This window comes from Tursiops truncatus, chromosome 8, assembly GCF_011762595.2.
Source record: "Tursiops truncatus isolate mTurTru1 chromosome 8, mTurTru1.mat.Y, whole genome shotgun sequence".
NCBI lineage: Eukaryota > Metazoa > Chordata > Mammalia > Artiodactyla > Delphinidae > Tursiops > Tursiops truncatus.
This window is the reverse complement of record NC_047041.1, coordinates 60,289,949-60,307,986: the sequence shown is the minus strand read 5'-3', so window position 1 is coordinate 60,307,986 and position 18,038 is coordinate 60,289,949. Positions and strand designations below refer to the sequence as shown.

The 18,038-nt window shown below is 40.7% G+C and overlaps 1 protein-coding gene across 1 annotated transcript in view; it reads right to left on the bottom strand.

Moving 5' to 3' along the window:
* Nucleotides 1-18,038, bottom strand: part of DNHD1 (dynein heavy chain domain 1) — a 68,609-nt gene that overhangs the window by 36,298 nt on the left and 14,273 nt on the right. Inside the window, 5 exon segments of the mRNA XM_073809435.1 lie at nt 729-972; nt 1,063-1,328; nt 12,182-12,233; nt 12,367-12,504; nt 12,614-12,868. Coding sequence (XP_073665536.1) covers nt 729-972; nt 1,063-1,328; nt 12,182-12,233; nt 12,367-12,504; nt 12,614-12,868 — 955 coding nt within the window.

Below are 18,038 nucleotides of genomic sequence, written 5' to 3'. Positions count from 1 at the left end.
TCCACACATTTTATAAATGGCATAGTGTTTGCATATAACCTATATATGTCCTCCTGTATACTTTAACTCATCTCTAGTTTGCTTATAATACCTAAAATGACATAAATGCTATGTAAATGGTTGTAAATACAAGGTAAATGCTATATAAACAGTTATCGGTTCAAGTTTTGCTTCTTGGAACTCTCTGGAATTTTATCCACAGACACAGAACACGCAGATTGGGAGGGCCAACGGTCTCTTTTTTCACCATCAGCAGAATTTAGGGCTACAGACTAAGCCAAGATCAGTTAAAGAGAGTAACTTTTTATACGTGCAAATTGTAGTGTCGATTCTGACTGCCACACGTGGGCAGAGGGCACCCTTGATTCCTGGGAATCTCTATAGAGAAACTGAGTTCTCCTAGCCGAAGGAGCGGGCTAGGATTTTTCTCAGTCACATTTGGTTTGAACTACTTCCGTGCCATGAGAATAGAAGGCGCTAGGAGACAAGGACACACAATTCCTAGGGAGTGTGGTGAATGAGTAGAGTCAGGACAGGCGGAGAGGCTGTCCTCTGCAGTGATCGCACCTTCGGTTGCAAAGGGAAGGGCCTGGGACCTGGGGCTTTGGGAGGCTCTACAGGTCCAATGAGGGGCCTGCACCAAAGGTCCCTGGAGGACACTGAAGGCCCAAGAAGGGCTGTGCGGATAAGGTACAGAAGGCAAAGGGGGGGGGGTAAGCAGCGCTCACCCATCTCCACCTGTATGTCACGGCAGCTCAGCCGCAGCAGCCTGCCTTTTGTGATCAGCTCCACGGGGATGCTGGAGACGCGGGCCCGCCAACCATCCAGGCAGCTCACCAGCATCGCGTAGCTCTTGACAGGACAACCTCTCATAGACTCCAGCTTCTGAGGCCCCCAGGCTTGCAGGAACTCATAAATGCCTTTCATCCAGTGATGGTCCCTGCAGAACTCCTGCACCTCCCGCAGCATGCCCTAGGGGCAGACAAGGTGTTTAGGGCAGAGGTGGGTGGCTATGATGGGAAGTGGTGGCCACCATCCCATTCTTTAGACCTCCGTCCTCACCTCCAGCAGGGCCTGTTGTACAGCCAGTGCCTGCTGGATTCGAGGGCTGTTGTCCAGATCCTCTTGCAGCTGCTTATAATTGGGGGGCAAGTACTGGCCCCGCAGCCGGTGCCCACAGACCTCCAGGGCTTCAGTAACTGTGTGAGACTTCCAGGGCCACACCAATCCTATGCTCGGGCCGCAGAAGATGTCCACAGCATCTCTGGGTTGGTCCTGCAGCTTGGGCCTCATGAAGTCCATGTCCGAGTCCTCCTTTTCATGGTCTTCTAGTGGGGTACATGCCATAATTGTCCCTGAGTGTCCTCCAGGGACCACATACAACCTCTCCCTCTACCCTGAGTGTGTACATACACATTACACACACACACACACACATTCTCTGTTCATGAGTGAGTTTACACGTACATCTACATCATAAACACGGTACCAGACCCACCGAGGGAATTTATGAGTTAGGGTTCAGGTGCAGAGAACAGAATTCAGTCTAGCTAGTAAAAGCAGGGAGGAAATTATTAGAGGTTATTACATGGGTTATGAATAACTGCAAGAGCTGAAAAACAAAAACCCTCTAGGCCAAGTGTCTATGGCTCTGTGCTGCCTGGCAAACTGGGATGTCACTGCCATACCACCAGCTACATAAGCACATGGGCATAAGCGATTATGAGCCCCACCATCAGAGTGCACGGCATATGCCCTGCCTCTCTCCCCTACTTACCATCAGAGTGGACGGCATATGCCCTGCCTCTCTCCCCTACTTACCTCAATTCTGAGCTGAAGTCACATATAGATCTAAATCACATGTGACTCCCAGCCGCAAGGGGGTCTGAGAAGCACAGTTTATAGCACTCTAGCCTCTGCAGAACAGAGGAGGAGGTGAGAAAGGAAGGTGAGCAAGCCGGTCCTCAGTATCCGTCTTAAGGAATATCCTTGAACTTGGCCTCCCCCTTGATTCTTAGAAACTGTTTAATTGCCAATTTTAGTATTTGTGTTAAAACTTTGCACAAAAAGGGAGAAGAAGCATCAAAATGTTCAGAAATTAGATCCATACTGCCAACACCTAAGCACCACAGTGCCCGCAAGGGCCCATCCTCAGATCCCTTCTCTTCCCCGTCAGTACTCACTTTCTAGGAGAGCACATCCAGTTTCATGGTTTTAAGTACCACCTATTTGCTCTGAAATATATGTCTAGCTCAGATCTCTCCCTGAATCCCAATCCCACTTAAACAACTGCCTAGTCTACATCTCTACTTAGATGCCTAATATGCACCTCAAACTTTCAACAGCCCAAAATGAGCTCTGATCTCTATCCGCCCCCAGATTGCTCCTCATGCAGTCCTCCAACGTCAGTAAACAGGAGCTCCATTCTTCCGGGTGCTCCAGTCAAAAACTTTAAAGCTATCTTTGACTCTTCTCTCACATACAACACAGCCAGCCATCAGAAAATCCAATTGGCTCTATGTTCAAAATATATCCAAAATCCAACCGATTCTCACCACCTGTACCACTGCCTTCTTCTCTTTCCCCAGCCCAAGTCACCATCAAATCTCACGGCATTATTGAAATACCCTTCTAACTCGTCTCCCTGCTTTGGTCGTTGCCTCTATCCCTTTGCAGTCTGCCCTGCATATCCAGAATGATCCTTTAAAAATAGTGCCAGAAGGGGTTCAAGGAAGATGGTGGAAGTGGCAGCATAATTTTGAAATCTATTCCAAATTCCCACATGAATTTGGTACATAAAATTGACAGAGCAATTAGACAGTAAAACGAAAAACCCATCTGGAGAACATTTTTTAACAAAATGAAGACAAAGGATCCTTACAAACACTAAAATATAAGTGGGTGGGAACAAACCACCTACAGCCTCAAGTCCCAAGTGGCATCGCCATTTATGGGGAAGGAAGCAGAGGAGAACAATGGTATACCAGACTGACCTGAGACTAGGAAAACTCCGCAACAGCCAACAGACATTTTGTGGAAAGAAGAGGGCTAATTCGAGAACAGCAGGTAAAAATGGAAGGGGATTTGCCCGCTCCAGTAGAGGTAGGTAAGGTCCATAGAAGCTTTAGCAGTCTATGCCCAATGAGCTCCTAAAACCAACCGGCGAGGGCTCCCTTCTGGGACAGTACTCAGCACTAAGGTGAAACTGCTGGGGGTAAAGTAAAAAGGGGGCAGAATGGAAGCAATAGAGAAAAAGAAAAGGTCCAAATAAAACTGGGAGAGAGAAACAGAAACCAGGAAACCTCAGAAAGTTAGCCCCCATTTTTTGAACACTACAGAAAATCAACAGAAAAGGAAATTGAAAGGTTAGAGAACCAAGCTGTCTCCTAAAAGTTAGTAAAAGAGAACTTTTCAGAAATGAGTAACAGAAAAGTACCAACATCAAACCCCATACAAAGCTAGTATAAGGAAAAAGAGAATGGGGAGTAGAATAACATCTTTATAGACAATGAAAGCATGTCAGGAAACAGATCAAGCCCATTTCAAAACAAGTCAAAAGACACCAGGAAAACGGCATAACCCATGAAAGAAAACCACATATCAGAGTTAGAAAAACTCAGAAATTACGCAACAGAACTCAGGAAAGAATTAGAAATAAAAGAAAGCAAAATTTTGGAATGGAAACTGAACTAAAAGGAAGATAAGAGCAAATAAACTTAACAGGTAAATAATGTCTTAAGAAAAATAGAAGGTAAAAATAAGGATAATTACAAAATAAAAAAGAAATAAGGATTAAAAGAATATATTTCAAGAGAAAGGAACATACATTGGGGGAAAAGTGATAAGGATCTAAAACACATGTAATATGAGTCCCTGAAGAAAAATCCAAAGCAAGGGAAGAGAACAATACTAAAAACCTTAATTCAAGCATACTTTCCTGAAATAAAAAAGGCTTAAAGCTGCATTATAAAGGAGCATACCTGAGAATACTATCTTAGAATGTTCAATACCGAGACATATTCTACTAAAATTACTGAATTTCAAGGAAAAAATATTTTAGGTATCTAGGCAAAAAAAAAAAAAAAAAGCAAGTGATTTATAAAGGAAATAAAATTAGATTATTATCAGATTTTTTTGACAACAACTTTTAATGCCAGAAGAAAATGGAGTAATATCTTTAAGATATGGAAAGGAAGAACATATGAGGCAATGATTTTACAACTGGTAATACTAACTTTCAAAGGGTACAAACTATTATCAACATAGAAGAACTTGAGACTTCTGCTCCCACAAGCCCATCCTGAGGAATCTAAATAGAGAATGAACATTGGACAAACAAAATGACTAAAAGAGACATCAACATAAGGACTGCTAGTGAGGATATTGTTACTTGTAGAACTCAAATGAGGTTTTATTCAATAATAAAATTATTAAAAGGGTAAGAATATAGCAGAAATGACAATGTAGAGAATGCTGGAGATTCTCTTCCTTGCCAGGAGGAGAGAGCCTATCTGAAGAATGAAACCTTGGAAGGCATATTGCTTGACCAACTAATAGCCATTCGCTTCTCCCTTCTTCCATGGTGGTAGAGCCTATCTTCCGCGAGAAACTAAAAATATCAGCCCTTTGATTTCCCACACCTGGATTTTTACAATGAGCTGTAACAGTGCATCTGCTGGGGAGTTTCTGGAGAAGATTTATTTTTCTGATAATAAGTGAGAGTCAGGCAAGGAGAGCTTTCTCTCTAACCTTGCCTCCCCTTTTTAAAACATGGCTTTGCTTGAGAATGGGATGCATGGAGCTGCAACTTGTCTTGCAACTACAATGTAATAGCCTGAGGATGAAAAAGGATTTTTGACTGCAGCTTCCCCTAGCACACATACCCTTCCAAGAGGATCTGTCGTTACCTAGAGCTAAACCCAGAATGGAATTGGGGAAGGATATAAAGAGCCTGGTACTTGATGACATTTCTGAGCCACTGAACCAACCCTGGAAGCTACCTGGAGACTTCTTGTTAGGTGAGATGATTGTATTGTTTAGGCTACTCTTAGGTCTTCTGTTACTTCCAGCTGACAGCATTCTCAGTGATTTAGAATTCAAACTCACAAGTAAAATCAAAGGACTAAGAGAGAGAGATAAAGCCTTGATGACATTGCCTGAGCCCTGAATCCAGCTGAGCCTGAATCCAGCTGTATTCATTAATTTCTTAGTTATAGGAGCCAGTAAAAAATCTCCCCTTTTCCTTAGCTAGTTTTGAGTTAGGATATGTAATCCAAAACCAACTTGCACATTTAGGCCCATATAATAGATGTTTAGAGCCAGGACAAGCATAGCTGAAGATTGGAGCCTCCTCCACCATATACACCCTTCTAAGAGGATATGCTGTGACCTATAGCGAAAACCAATTAATTCGTACCATGGCCCATTGCTCTTGCCAGATCTTACGGATACATGACTCTCTGTAGGGTAGGCTGAATCAATCCTATTTCTTGTCTGGAAAATTTGAACTAAGTCACACAATCAGGAAAACTTAACTGAAAGATCATATATAGAGTCAAGAATGGAGCTGGTGGCATAGAAAGTCTAAGTCCTTTGGAAGCAATGGTTATAAGGGAGCAGAAAGTTCAAAGGAAGCAGAGACAGCTAGTGTTAGGAGAGAATCAGGGGAATTGGGAAGAAGCACAGGCAGAAGTAGAGATGAAAGGCTAATCAGCAATTTGAGAGACAGGGACTCTCTTCCTGACTTTCTAGTTTCAATTTCTCTGAAGTTTGGTGCTGCTACATCTTTTCTGCCTTTGAATTTGGTAACTCTCTGTTTTGTGAGCTCCAAAACAAAGATGGGGTTGGAGAACTGTGATTCAAGGTGCCAAGACCCATGAGAGCACTCAGGCAATATGGTGCTATACAGTCAATTCATGTGTGCTTCTGAGCAATGGAAAGAAAAGCTAGTGCATTTTTAATATAATTTGGCGAATGCAATATCCCAACAGCACAGAACACTAATGACTTCTTAGCCAGAGTAAGAGTGAAATAAAGAGAACTGATATCAAGTAAATCAAAGAAACATAAGTTACCTGTCACTGCTGAGTGATTTGGGCTTCCATTTAAAATATATATGTTTTAGTATAATACATATGAGTCAACATGGAGCTGCATTTTAAAATATCCATCCAACTTGAAAGACCTAAATAATGATAGGTCTTTACAGTAGGTTTCCTTGAAGGAGTAACTCAGACATTTCACACAGAGCAAAGCAACTTGTCAAACATATTTATAGGACTTTTCATCGTTTCAAAATTTCTTACAGAGTGGCAAGAAAAAAAACTCCTTCCCCTCTCATCTATGAACCCGCTCACTGTTACACTGCTTCCATCTATACTTCCTCTTGCTGGTCATACTGTTCACACCTCACATTCCCAAGAGACCCTCCCTGCCATATGCAGCCCCCTGGAAAAATATATACTAAGGACAGTTTCGTTCTTTGCATTATATCTCTAAGCTAACTTCAACACCATTCCAACAAAAATCTACTTCAAGAAATTTTTATAATAAAAATGAAGTAATCCTTTGTCCCTTTTCAGGGTTACAGATTTATCTTACCACAAATATCAAAAATATATTCTTTTATTTTTAAACTTCTTTATTGGAGTATAATTGCTTTACAGTGTTGTGTTATTTTCTGCTGTATAACAAAGTGAATCACCTATATGCATATGTATATCCCCATATCCCCTCCTTCTTATGTCTCCCTCCCACCCTCCTTACCCCACCCGTCTAGGTGGTCACAAAGCACCGAGCTGATCCCCCTGTGCTATGCAGCTGCTTCCCACTAGCTATCTATTTTACATTTGGTAGTGTGTATATGTCCATGCTACTCTCTCACTTCGTCCCAGCTTACCCTTGCCCCTCCCCATGTCCTCAAGTCCATTCTCTACGTCTGTGTCTTTATTCCTGTCCTGCCCTTAGGTTCATCAGAATCATTTTGTTGTTGTTGTTTAGATTCCATATATATGTGTTAGCATATGGTATTTGTTTTTCTGACTTACTTCACTCTGTATGACAGACTCTAGGTCCATCCACCTCACTACAAATAACTCAATTTCATTTCCTTTAATGGCTGAGTAATATTCCATTGTATATATGTGCCACATCTTCTTTATCCATTAATCTGTCGATGGACACTTAGGTTGCTTCCATGTCCTGGCTATTGTAAATAGTGCTGCAATTTGAACATTGTGGTACATGACTCTTTTTATAGTTTTCTCAGGGTATATGCCCAGTGGTGGGATTTCTGGGTAGTATGGTAGTTCTATATTTAGCTTTTTAAGGAACCTCCATACTGTTCTCCATAGTGGCTGTATCATTTACATTACCACCAACAGTGCAAGAGGGTTCCCTTTTCTCCACACCTTCTCCAGCACTTATTGCTTGTAGATTATTTTTTCTTTTCTTTTTTTTTTTTTTTTTTGCGGTACGTGGGCCTCTCACTGTTGTGGCTCCTCCCATTGCAGAGCATAGGCTCTGGACGCCCAGGATCAGCGGCCATATCTCACAGGCCCAGCCACTCTGCGGCATGTGGGATCTTCCTGGACCGGGGCACGAACCTGTGTCCCCTGCATCGGCAGGCGGACTCTCAACCACTGCGCCAACAGGGAAGCCCTGTAGATTTTTTGATCGTGGCTATTCTGACCGGTGTGAGGTGATACCTCATTGTAGTTTTGATTTGTATTTCTCTAACGATTAGTGATGTTGAGCATCATTTCACGTGTTTGTTAGCAATCTGTATATCTTCTTTGGAGAAATGTCTATTTAGATCTTCTGCCCATTTTTGGATTGGGTTGTTTGTTTTTTTCATATTGAGCTGCATGAGCTGCTTGTAAATTTTGGAGATTAATCCTTTGTCAGTTGCTTCATTTGCAAATATTTTCTCCCATTCTGAGGGTTGTCTTTTTTATGGTTTCCTTTGCTGTGCAAAAGCTTTTAAGTTTCACTAGGTGTCATTTGTTTATTTTAGTTTTTATTTCCATTTCTCTAGGAGGTGGGTCAAAAAGGATCTTGCTGTGATTTATGTCATAGAGTGTTCTGCCTATGTTTTCCTCTAAGAGTTTTATAGTGTCTGGCCTTACATTTAGGTCTTTAATCCATTTTGAGTTTATTTTTGTGTATGGTGTTAGGAAGTGTTCTAATTTCATTCTTTTACATGTAGCCGTCCAGTTTTCCCAGCACCACTTATTGAAGAGGCTGTCTTTTCTCCACTGTATATTCTTGCCTCCTTTATCAAAGATAAGGTGTGTGGGTTTATCTCTGGGCTTTCTATCCTGTTCCATTGATCTATATTTCTGTTTTTGTGCCAGTACCATACTGTCTTGATTACTGTAGCTTTCTAGTATAGTCTGAAGTCCGGGAGCCTGATTCCTCCAGCTCCGTTTTTCTTTCTCAAGCTTGCTTTGGCTACTCGAGGTCTTTTCTGTTTCCATACAAATTGTGAAACTTTTTGTTCCAGTTCTGTGAAAAATGCCATTGGTAGTTTAATAGGGATTGCATTGAATCTGTAGATTGCTTTGGGCAGTGTAGACATTTTCACAATGTTGATTCTTCCAATCCAAGAACATGGTATATCTCTCCGTCTGTTGGTATCATCTTTAATTTCTTTCATCAGTGTCTTACAGTTTTCTGCATACAGGTCTTTTGTCTCCTTAGGTAGGTTTATTCCTAGGTATTTTATTCTTTTTGTTGCAATGGTAAATGGGAGTGTTTCCTTAATTTCTCTTTCAGATTTTTTATCATTAGTATATAGGAATGCAAGAGATTTCTGTACATTAATTTTGTATCCTGCAACTTTACCAAATTCATTGATTAGCTGTAGTTGTTTTCTGGTAGCATCTTTAGGATTCTCTATGTATAGTATCATGTCATCTGCAAACAGTGACAATTTTAATTATTCTTTTCTGATTTGGATTCCTTTTATTTATTTTTCTTCTCTGATTGCTGTGGCTAAAACTTCCAAAACTATGTTGAATAATAGTGTGAGAATGGGCACCCTTGTCTTGTTCCTGATCTTAGAGGAAATGGTTTCAGTTTTTCACCATTGAGAACGATGTTGGCTGTGGGTTTGTCATATATGGCCTTTATTATGTTGAGGTAGTTTCCCTCTATGACTACTTTCTAGAGAGTTTTTATCATAAATTGGTGTTGAATTTTGTTGAAAGCTTTTTCTGCATCTATTGAGATGATCATATGGTTTTTCTCCTTCAATTTGTTAATATGGTTTATCACGTTGATTGATTTACATATATTGGAGAAACCTTGCATTCGTGGGATAAACCCACTTGATCATGGTCTATGACTCTTTTAATGTGCTGTTGGATTCTGTTTGCTAGTATTTTGTTGAGGATTTTTGCATCTATGTTCATCAGTGATATTGGCCTGTAGTTTTCTTTTTTGTGACATCTTTGTCTGGTTTTGGTATCAGGGTGATGGTGGCCTCATAGAATGAGTTTGGGAGTGTTCCTCCCTCTGCTATATTTTGGAATAGTTTGAGAAGGATGGGTGTTAGCTCTTCTCTAAATGTTTGATAGAATTCACCTGTGAAGCCATCTGGTCCTGGACTTTTGTTTGTTGGAAGATTTTTAATTACAGTTTCAATTTCATTACTTGTGATTGGTCTGTTCGTGTTTTCTATTTCTTCCTGGTTCAGTCTTGGAAGGTTGTGCTTTTCTAAAAATTTGTCCATTTCTCCCAGGTTGTCCATTTTATTGGCATAGAGTTACTTGTAGTAATCTCTCATGATCCTTTGTATTTCTGCAGTGTCAGTTGTTACTTCTCCTTTTTCATTTCTAATTCTGTTGATTTGAGTCTTCTCCCTTTCTTTTCTTGATGAGTCTGGCTAATGGTTTATCAATTTTGTTTATCTTCTCAAAGAATCAGTTTTTAGTTTTGTTGATCTTTGCTATTGTTTCCTTCATTTCTCAAAAAGATATTGCGATCTTGGTAGGATATTGCCATAGTAAAGTTAAAGTAAGAACTTTAAGGTAATAGTTCCTGAACTTGACACCTGCCAGATGAGGAAAATGATTATCTGATTGTATTTCTCAGTTTTAAACTGCAGAATATTCCTGATAAGACTGTAAGAGCATCCGATAGTAACATTAATAACCTCTTTTTGGTCTCAAAATGTTCCAGTTCTAAGACTGTCCTCTGGAAAATGTCATAGAACGTAGCTTATGAACAGAGAATATGTTACAAGCACTTTATTAGTAAAGCACTGGGTATTCTTCTAGGGACTAGAATCTAGTAAATATATAATTTTCTGTTATAAGGGGCTTATTTTTCATATTTTGGGGTATAAATGGAGGTACTGAAATCATTTTGTAATTTGGTTAAAATGCCATACAAATTTTGCCTCATTTAAGTAAAAGATTTCTCAGATGAATGTATTTCTTAAAGACTACTTGTAGTGTTTTACCTGCTACATGTTTATTGTATATTACTCTAATTTTCATAAAGAACTTAGAGAAAAATCCCAAATCAGAACTTTGATTCTGGTTCCTCCACGATATTAACTTGATTTTCCATGCTGGCCTTGTTTTTTTCCTTCAAATTCTGATTTTGAAAAATCTCAAACATGTAGAAAAGTTTAAAGGATCTACACACTCCTTTCTTTATCTGTCCACTTAGACTCAACAATTATTAACATTTTGCCACATTGCTTTTTTTGTTTTTCCTTCTATTTTTCTTTTCCCTAAACTATTGGTTTGGCCAAAAAGTTCATTCAGGATTTGCCGTAGTTATGGAAAACACCAAATGAACTTTTTGGCCAACCCAATACTTGCAAGATATGAGTATCGTGACACTTCACCCCTAAATACATCAGTCCCTGATGCTTTTCTAAAAGTAGAAGGGATAACCCAAGACATTGCAAGTGAATATTCTCCCTTTCGCTGGATTTAGAATAAAAGTTGAAGGGTTTTTGTTTGTTTGTTTTGCCATTCAAAGGAAAACACTGGAGCATGTGCACAGTATGAATAATGAGAAAGCACTGTGAAATGTATGATTTACCTAAATCTTTAATACTACTACTAATAAGATACTATCTGTAACATGTACTACTATGTGCTGAACACTATTCTAAACATATTACTCTTTTATTCTTCAAAACAATGCTGCAAGTGAGGTATTTTTGTTTTCCCATTTTACAGATTAGTGAACTAGCCTGTCTGATTTCAGAGCCCTTCCTTTTTCCACTGTACCATGTAAAACAAACATCAATAATCTCTATTGATTAATCTAGATTCACTTGAGAAAAAAATGTGCCGCAACTGGTGTGATTTGTCAAAGACACAGGCTCGGGAATTCCCTGGAGGTCTAGTGGTTACGACTCCGAATTTCCACTGCAGGGGGCACTGGTTCGATCCCTGGTCGGGGAACTAAGATCCTGCATGCTGCGAGGCGCGGCCAAAAAAACAAACAAAGGAAAGAAAAACACAGGCTCCTTTCAATGACCCTTTTTCTTCCTTGTCACCTAATTCCTAAAATTAACCTGGTGTCTTTACATTATCTTAATGAAAACGTACTAGTTGAATGGGAAAATGAAAAAGTACCTACATGTCAGAGGTGACTGAATGCATTTAATGGTTTTATCTGTGACAGCGTGAGTATTCCAAATAAAGGGAATGTGAAGGTGTATTTCCTCCCTGACGATTTACTAGTTTTGAGGACTGATAATCAATGATAACTGGTAACTATAAAATAGCTCAATAATACTAATGAATTATTCTATATGAAATGAAAAAGAGCTGCATGAAATAAAGCAAATATTGAACAGGCAGAGTTCTTCAAACAAGTACAAATTAACTTAGCAATCAAATCCAACTGTAAATGAAACGCCATTATGACATTAGAGAAAAACCTCATGGAGTTAGGACAAATCAAAGGACAATGTATCCACACTCTTTCATACACCTCTCACTGCACTCAGGTACGTGCACGTACATACACATAGGCACATGCACGAGTGAGCAAAAACATGCCTCCACTCTCCTACCCCCCAACACATGTGCAGACCCAGGTTAGAGCTGCTCCATGCATGCCCAGTGCCCAACTCTCTGGCCATTAGGACACTGCACGTGCCCTTCTCCCTCCTTCCACCCTTCCTCCCCGCTGCCTAGGGCTCCTTAAATACCTTCAAAATACAGGGAATCCCAGAAGGTCTTCGGGTCTGTACACTGCATTACCTTCATGCCAAGGTACAGAGAAGGGGCAGAGATAGCAAACAATGAGGGTTCAGACCAGGCTGAGAGCTTCTGATTATACAGAGGATAGGAAGTGGGAATTCCTACAGCCAGCCCCCTGTCCAATCCAGAATACCTTCAGGGCAGAGACCTTCGTAGACCTTAGGCCCCCAATTATAATCTGGATCATATTTTCAATACAGGGCTCATGAGACAGCTGGCCACAACTGTCAAAGACCAGCTGCGCTGAGAGAAAGGGTTCCTGCCTTGGAGCCTGTAAAAGAGGGTTAGGAGAGGTGGTGGGGCTAGATGTCAGTATCCGCTCCCTACCAGCTGGCCCCTGACTGCCCGCCAACCTCCACACATGCCACCCACCACCTCACTTGCAAGATGTTGGCCACAAAAGAGGTTATCTCGTCCTCTATGATGGACACGAGGTTCTGGCAAATCATGTAGTCTACCAGGCGGGCCAGTTGTCCCATCTGCAGCAACCAGGCTTCTGCCTGCTTCAGCTTCTGCTCCAGCTGCTGGCACTGCACCCTCTGAAGGTATAGGGAGCCCTGTCCTGTCCTGATCCCCTTGCAGTTTTTCACTTGCTCCTGCAGGCCCTGTTGCATGTGGTAGGTATCCTCGTGAATCTGTCAGAATAGAGAGTGGAAAATTCACTGGAGAAAGGGGGATGGAGACCAAACTGGCCACCCACTGGCCCGTTGCAAAGCCCTCAGGTCATGGAGCCTAAAACCTAGATATACACATGAATGGCTGCTTTTTAGTACAGATTGGCCCTGGAAATCTTTAGGCGACCAGGGAAGACGTGAAATGGAGAAGATACATGGAGAAGCTACAGTGAGTTATTTTGATAGGCCAGGCCTGTCTGCCAAGAGCCCCCAGGATGGAACTCAAATAGAAAATGTGTGCATGTGTAAATAGAGAGATTCACAATGCATAGATTAGACAAAGAAAAAGAGAGACTGGCTAAGTAAGGCTCAGCAATTATTCCAGGATATGGAGTCCGATCACCAGGCCTGGTGATGTGGCCTGCTGACCAGCACAACACTGCCTTCTGTGAGAGTAGAAGCTGTCTCTGGCTACTGACATAGACTTTCTAGTGGGGGACAGGGAATAGGGTTGAAAGCCTGGGGACCTCTTTGTGGGTTCTTCTCGCAACTGGGGAGTTCCTCAGCCTACACAGGCGGCTGATAGTTGCCACCTCTGGGCCTGTCCTGTTGAGGAACAGCGGGGAGACACCAGAAAGACACATTTGGCCAGATGGACCTTTTGTCCTTGCTGCTCTCCTATTCTTTCTGATGCTCAACAGAGCTTGTGATTAGAACTACGAGTGGTCTGTGGATTGTATTCTGCTAACTCTGAGCTCAGATCCCAGTCTTCTGAGATCCAGACCCAAGGCAGTTGAGACTGCTAGGCGTGTCATATACGGACATGCCTCGGACTTGGCGAGGTGTCCTCTCCTGTGCTCTAGCAATACCCTCAATACCCAGTGCTTCCCACGTCATAGTCCTTAGTCCAGTGTACCATTATCTACTCGTGTGACTCATCCACTACACTGTAAATTCTCCAAGGAGGCCTCCGTCACACCTTATTTCATGTCTCTACTGCTTAACACAGTGCCTGGCATGGCCCGTTCCACAGTAAATGTTCATAAAAAGAATGTACCACCTCACACTGAAAGGGCTTACTGAGTGATAACTAGGATAAAACCATAAAAACAACAACAACAATAGTTATTGAGTTGGCCGAAAAGTTTGTTTAGGTTTTTCCATAACATCTTATCAGTATATGTTTTTAAAACCTCATCATTAGGGGCAATATCTTTAGAGTTCTAAGGAAATTTTTAAAACCTAGGATACTGTATCTAGCCACAGTATCACTTTTTGTTTGAGGATGAATAAAGTTTGAGGATGAATAAAGACATTCTTAGATATACAAAGACTAAAAATTCACCATCCACAGATTCTCTCTGGAAAAAAAAATAAACAACAGTATATTTCTGACAGAGGAAAATGAATATAAGAGGATAAAGTGGTCTACAAGAAGCTCTGATGAGCAAAAAACAATTTGTGATACACATCGTTAATTCTAAATGAGTAGCTGTAAAACAAGAATGTTCATAACAATCTAGAACTAAAATTCCAGGAGATATCAATAAAAGCATAATGAGAAGGGTAGAGAGTGGGGAGAGGAAGAGAGGAGAGAAAGGAAATTAGAAGAGTGCTAAGGTTTTATTCTGCTTAGAAGAAAGATATAGACACAAACTCAACCTGGCATTCATTCAGTCAACAAATATTCACAGAGCACCTACTCCATGGCATACACTATAGTAAGCAATAGAGACATGTTAGTGAATGAAACAGATAAAAATCCCTACCCTCTTGTTGGGGGGGGGAATACAAGAAACATAATAAATAAATAATATACAGTAAACATATAAATAATAAATTTATATTGTATGTGAAAATTATAAGTGCTGTGAAAAAAACAACAGAGCAGAAGAAGAGGAATCAGGAGTTCTCGTAATAATGGAGCTTTCACAATCTCAAATAGGGTGACTAGAGAAGGCCTCTCTGAGTGGGTGTTTTTAGGAAAAGACATGAAAGAAACATTGTTATAAAAATATAAATTGAACAGCTACCTCTGTTAGGCAGGTGTATAAATGTCTTACATAGGCATTCAGCTGCAAGGAAGAGAAAAACAGAAAAAGTATGGCTTAAGCAAGTAAAGGTTTATTTAATGCAGTAAGAAATCCATGGATGGCATATTGCCCCAGTAATATCAGTCAGAACAAAGCTCCCTCTATCTTCCTCTTCTTCCATCCTCAATATGCCTTTCGCCCTCATCGTGGTGAGATGGCTTCCCCAGCACCAGAAATTTCATCCAAGGGTTAGGCAATAAGACAGGAGTAAAGGTCCCCAAAGACATTCCAGTTGGATCTGCCTCTTTCTAAAAGTTTTCCCAGTGACTTCCACTTAAGTTTCATTGCCCAGAACTGAGTTACAAGCCTTTCTGCAGGTAGGAGTCTAAGAAAAGAAATAAAATCAAGATTCTGAAACTAAGAAAGATGAGTAGACACTGAGTAGTTCCTGGGCAATCACGAGAAGAATAAAATGTATAACATCCAAATCAGAAGAGGATAGCAATAGCAACAAAAATGTAAAACAACCCAATGAAGGACAAAAAGCACAAGGAAGACTCAAATAGAAAGCATAGGAAATAGAAAACTCCAAAATGAGATGGGAAAAACAAAGCCAAGCCTGTAACAGACCCTCAGACAAAACGTTTCCCAGCTCTTTCTAAGAGATATATATAAAACAAAGTAACAAAGGGAGGTTGAAAACAAAGGGATAGAAGAAGATAGTTCAAGCAAATGCTTGATGCTGTTAATATCAGACAAAAGAGAACTCTAGTAGAAAAGTAGTAATAAGAGTGAAGACATTTTCATATCAATAAAGTTATGAACCTTTATGCACATAACAACATGATTTTGAAGTACATGTTGCAAACCTAAAGAACATCAAGGAGACATTAATAAATCTATAGTCATAGGAGGGGTTTTTTTTTTTTTCTTTGCCGTACGCGGGCCTCTCACTGTTGTGGCCTCTCCCGTTGCAGAGCATAGGCTCTGGACACGCAGGCTCAGCAGCCATGGCTCACGGGCCCAGCCGCTCCACGGCATGTGGGATCTTCCTGGACCGGGGCACGAACCCGTGTCCCCTGCATCGGCAGGCGGACTCTCAACCACTGCGCCACCAGGGGAGCCCATAGGAGGGGATTTTTAATGTATATCTCTCAGTGACCATTAAATGTGATGTATGATTCTGGATTGGATCATAAAGCAGGGAAGAAAACATAGTTAAAAAGGACATTATTGAAATAATTGGCAAATTTTTAATAAGCGTTGTGGGTTAGATAGTAGAACATATCAAAGTGAAATTCCTAATTTTTTATAATTGTACTGTAGTTATGGAAGAAAATGTTCTTACAATAAACACACTGGCATATTTAGGGGTACATGGACTTGATGTCTGCAACTCACTCTCAGATGGTTCAGCAAAATAATGTATATACACATAGAGAAAGAAAAAGAGCATAAAGGATAACATAAAAGGGACAAAAATAACCATCTGGGTGAAAGGTATATGAGAATTTATCACACTATCCTTGCAACTCTCCTAATAAGTTTGAAATTATATCAAAATTAAAAGTTACACAAGGAAGGAAAGAAGGGAGGAAGGAAGGAAATGGGTTTATCCCAGTAATGCAAAGGTGGTCTAACACTGAGAATTCACCATATTAACAGACTAAAGGAGAAAAATCCCATGATCATCTAAATAAAAGTAGAAAAAAAAATCATTGGACAAAATTCAACACCCATTCATGAAAAAAACCCTCTTAACAAACGAGGAATTGAAGGAAACTTCCTTAAAAATTGGTAAGAGTGTCTACCAAACATTCTCATTTAATATCATTATTTATTTGTTTCTAATCTATTTGAGTTGTTCAGTAATGCTACATTTTGACGGGCAGCAGCATGTTTTTATTTAGCACAGATTACAAGCTTGGTTCTGTAACAATCCAGTTGCCAGCTGTGTTGATTACTCATCTTCCCTCACTGCCCCCCCCCCCGCCTTTGGGGTGACTGCCAACAGGGACAGGTTCCATTCACTCCACATAGCGGCACAGAAAGAGGTAACTGTTGCATTTGCTTGTCCTTTCACTCTTTTTATGGTGATTTTTTTAAAAATTAATTTTAATATAGACAATGTATTATTTTATGGTTTATAATTTTTATATTTTAAGAAACCCTGAGATGATAAAAATATTATCCCATAATATCTTCTGAAAGCTTTTCGGATTTTCTTTTCATACTTAATGTCTTTTATCCACCATGAATTAATTTTTTTCTTTTTTTTTGGTTGCATTCGGTCTTTGTTGCTACACACGGGCTTTCTCTAGTTGCAGTGAGCGGGGGCTACTCTTCCTTGTGGTGCACAGGCTTCTCTTGTTGTGGAGCTCGGGCTCTACACGCGCGGCCTTCAGTAGTTGTGGCTTGCGGGCTCTAGAGCGCAGGCTCGGTAGTTGTGGCACACGGGCTTACTTGCTCTGTGGCATGTGGGATCTTCCTGGATCAGGGATCAAACCCGTGTCCCCTGCATTGGCAGGCGTATCCTTAACCACTGCGCCACCAGGGAAGCCCCACCATGAATTAATTTTTGTGTATGGTATAGCAACTATTAGAAAACAGTAATGCTTTAAAACACCTTTTATAATAGCAACAAAAAATATCAAATATCTAGTAATAAATCTAATGAAATATTTTCGGGACCTCTAAAGGAAACCTACAAAACCTTGTTGAGAGTAATTAAAGAGGGACATGCAGGGGACATGGGTTCGAGCCCTGGTCTGGGAGGATCCCACATGCCGCGGAGCAACTAGGCCCGTGAGCCACAACTACTGAGCCTGCGCGTCTGGAGCCTGTGCTCCGCCACAAGAGAGGCCGCCATAGTGAGAGGCCCGCGCACCGCAATGAAGAGGGGCCCCCGCTTGCCACAACTAGAGAAAGCCCTCGCACAGAAACGAAAGACGCAACACAGCAAAAATAAATAAATTAACTGATAAACTCCTACCCCCAACATCTTAAAAAAAAAAAAAAGACATACAAAAATGTTCATAACAGTTATTCACAATAGTAAAAAACTGGAACCAACATAAGTGTCCATCAACAGGAGAGTTAACAAGTAAACTGTGGTACATTTTTATAGTAAAACACTACATAGCAATACAAAAGAGTGA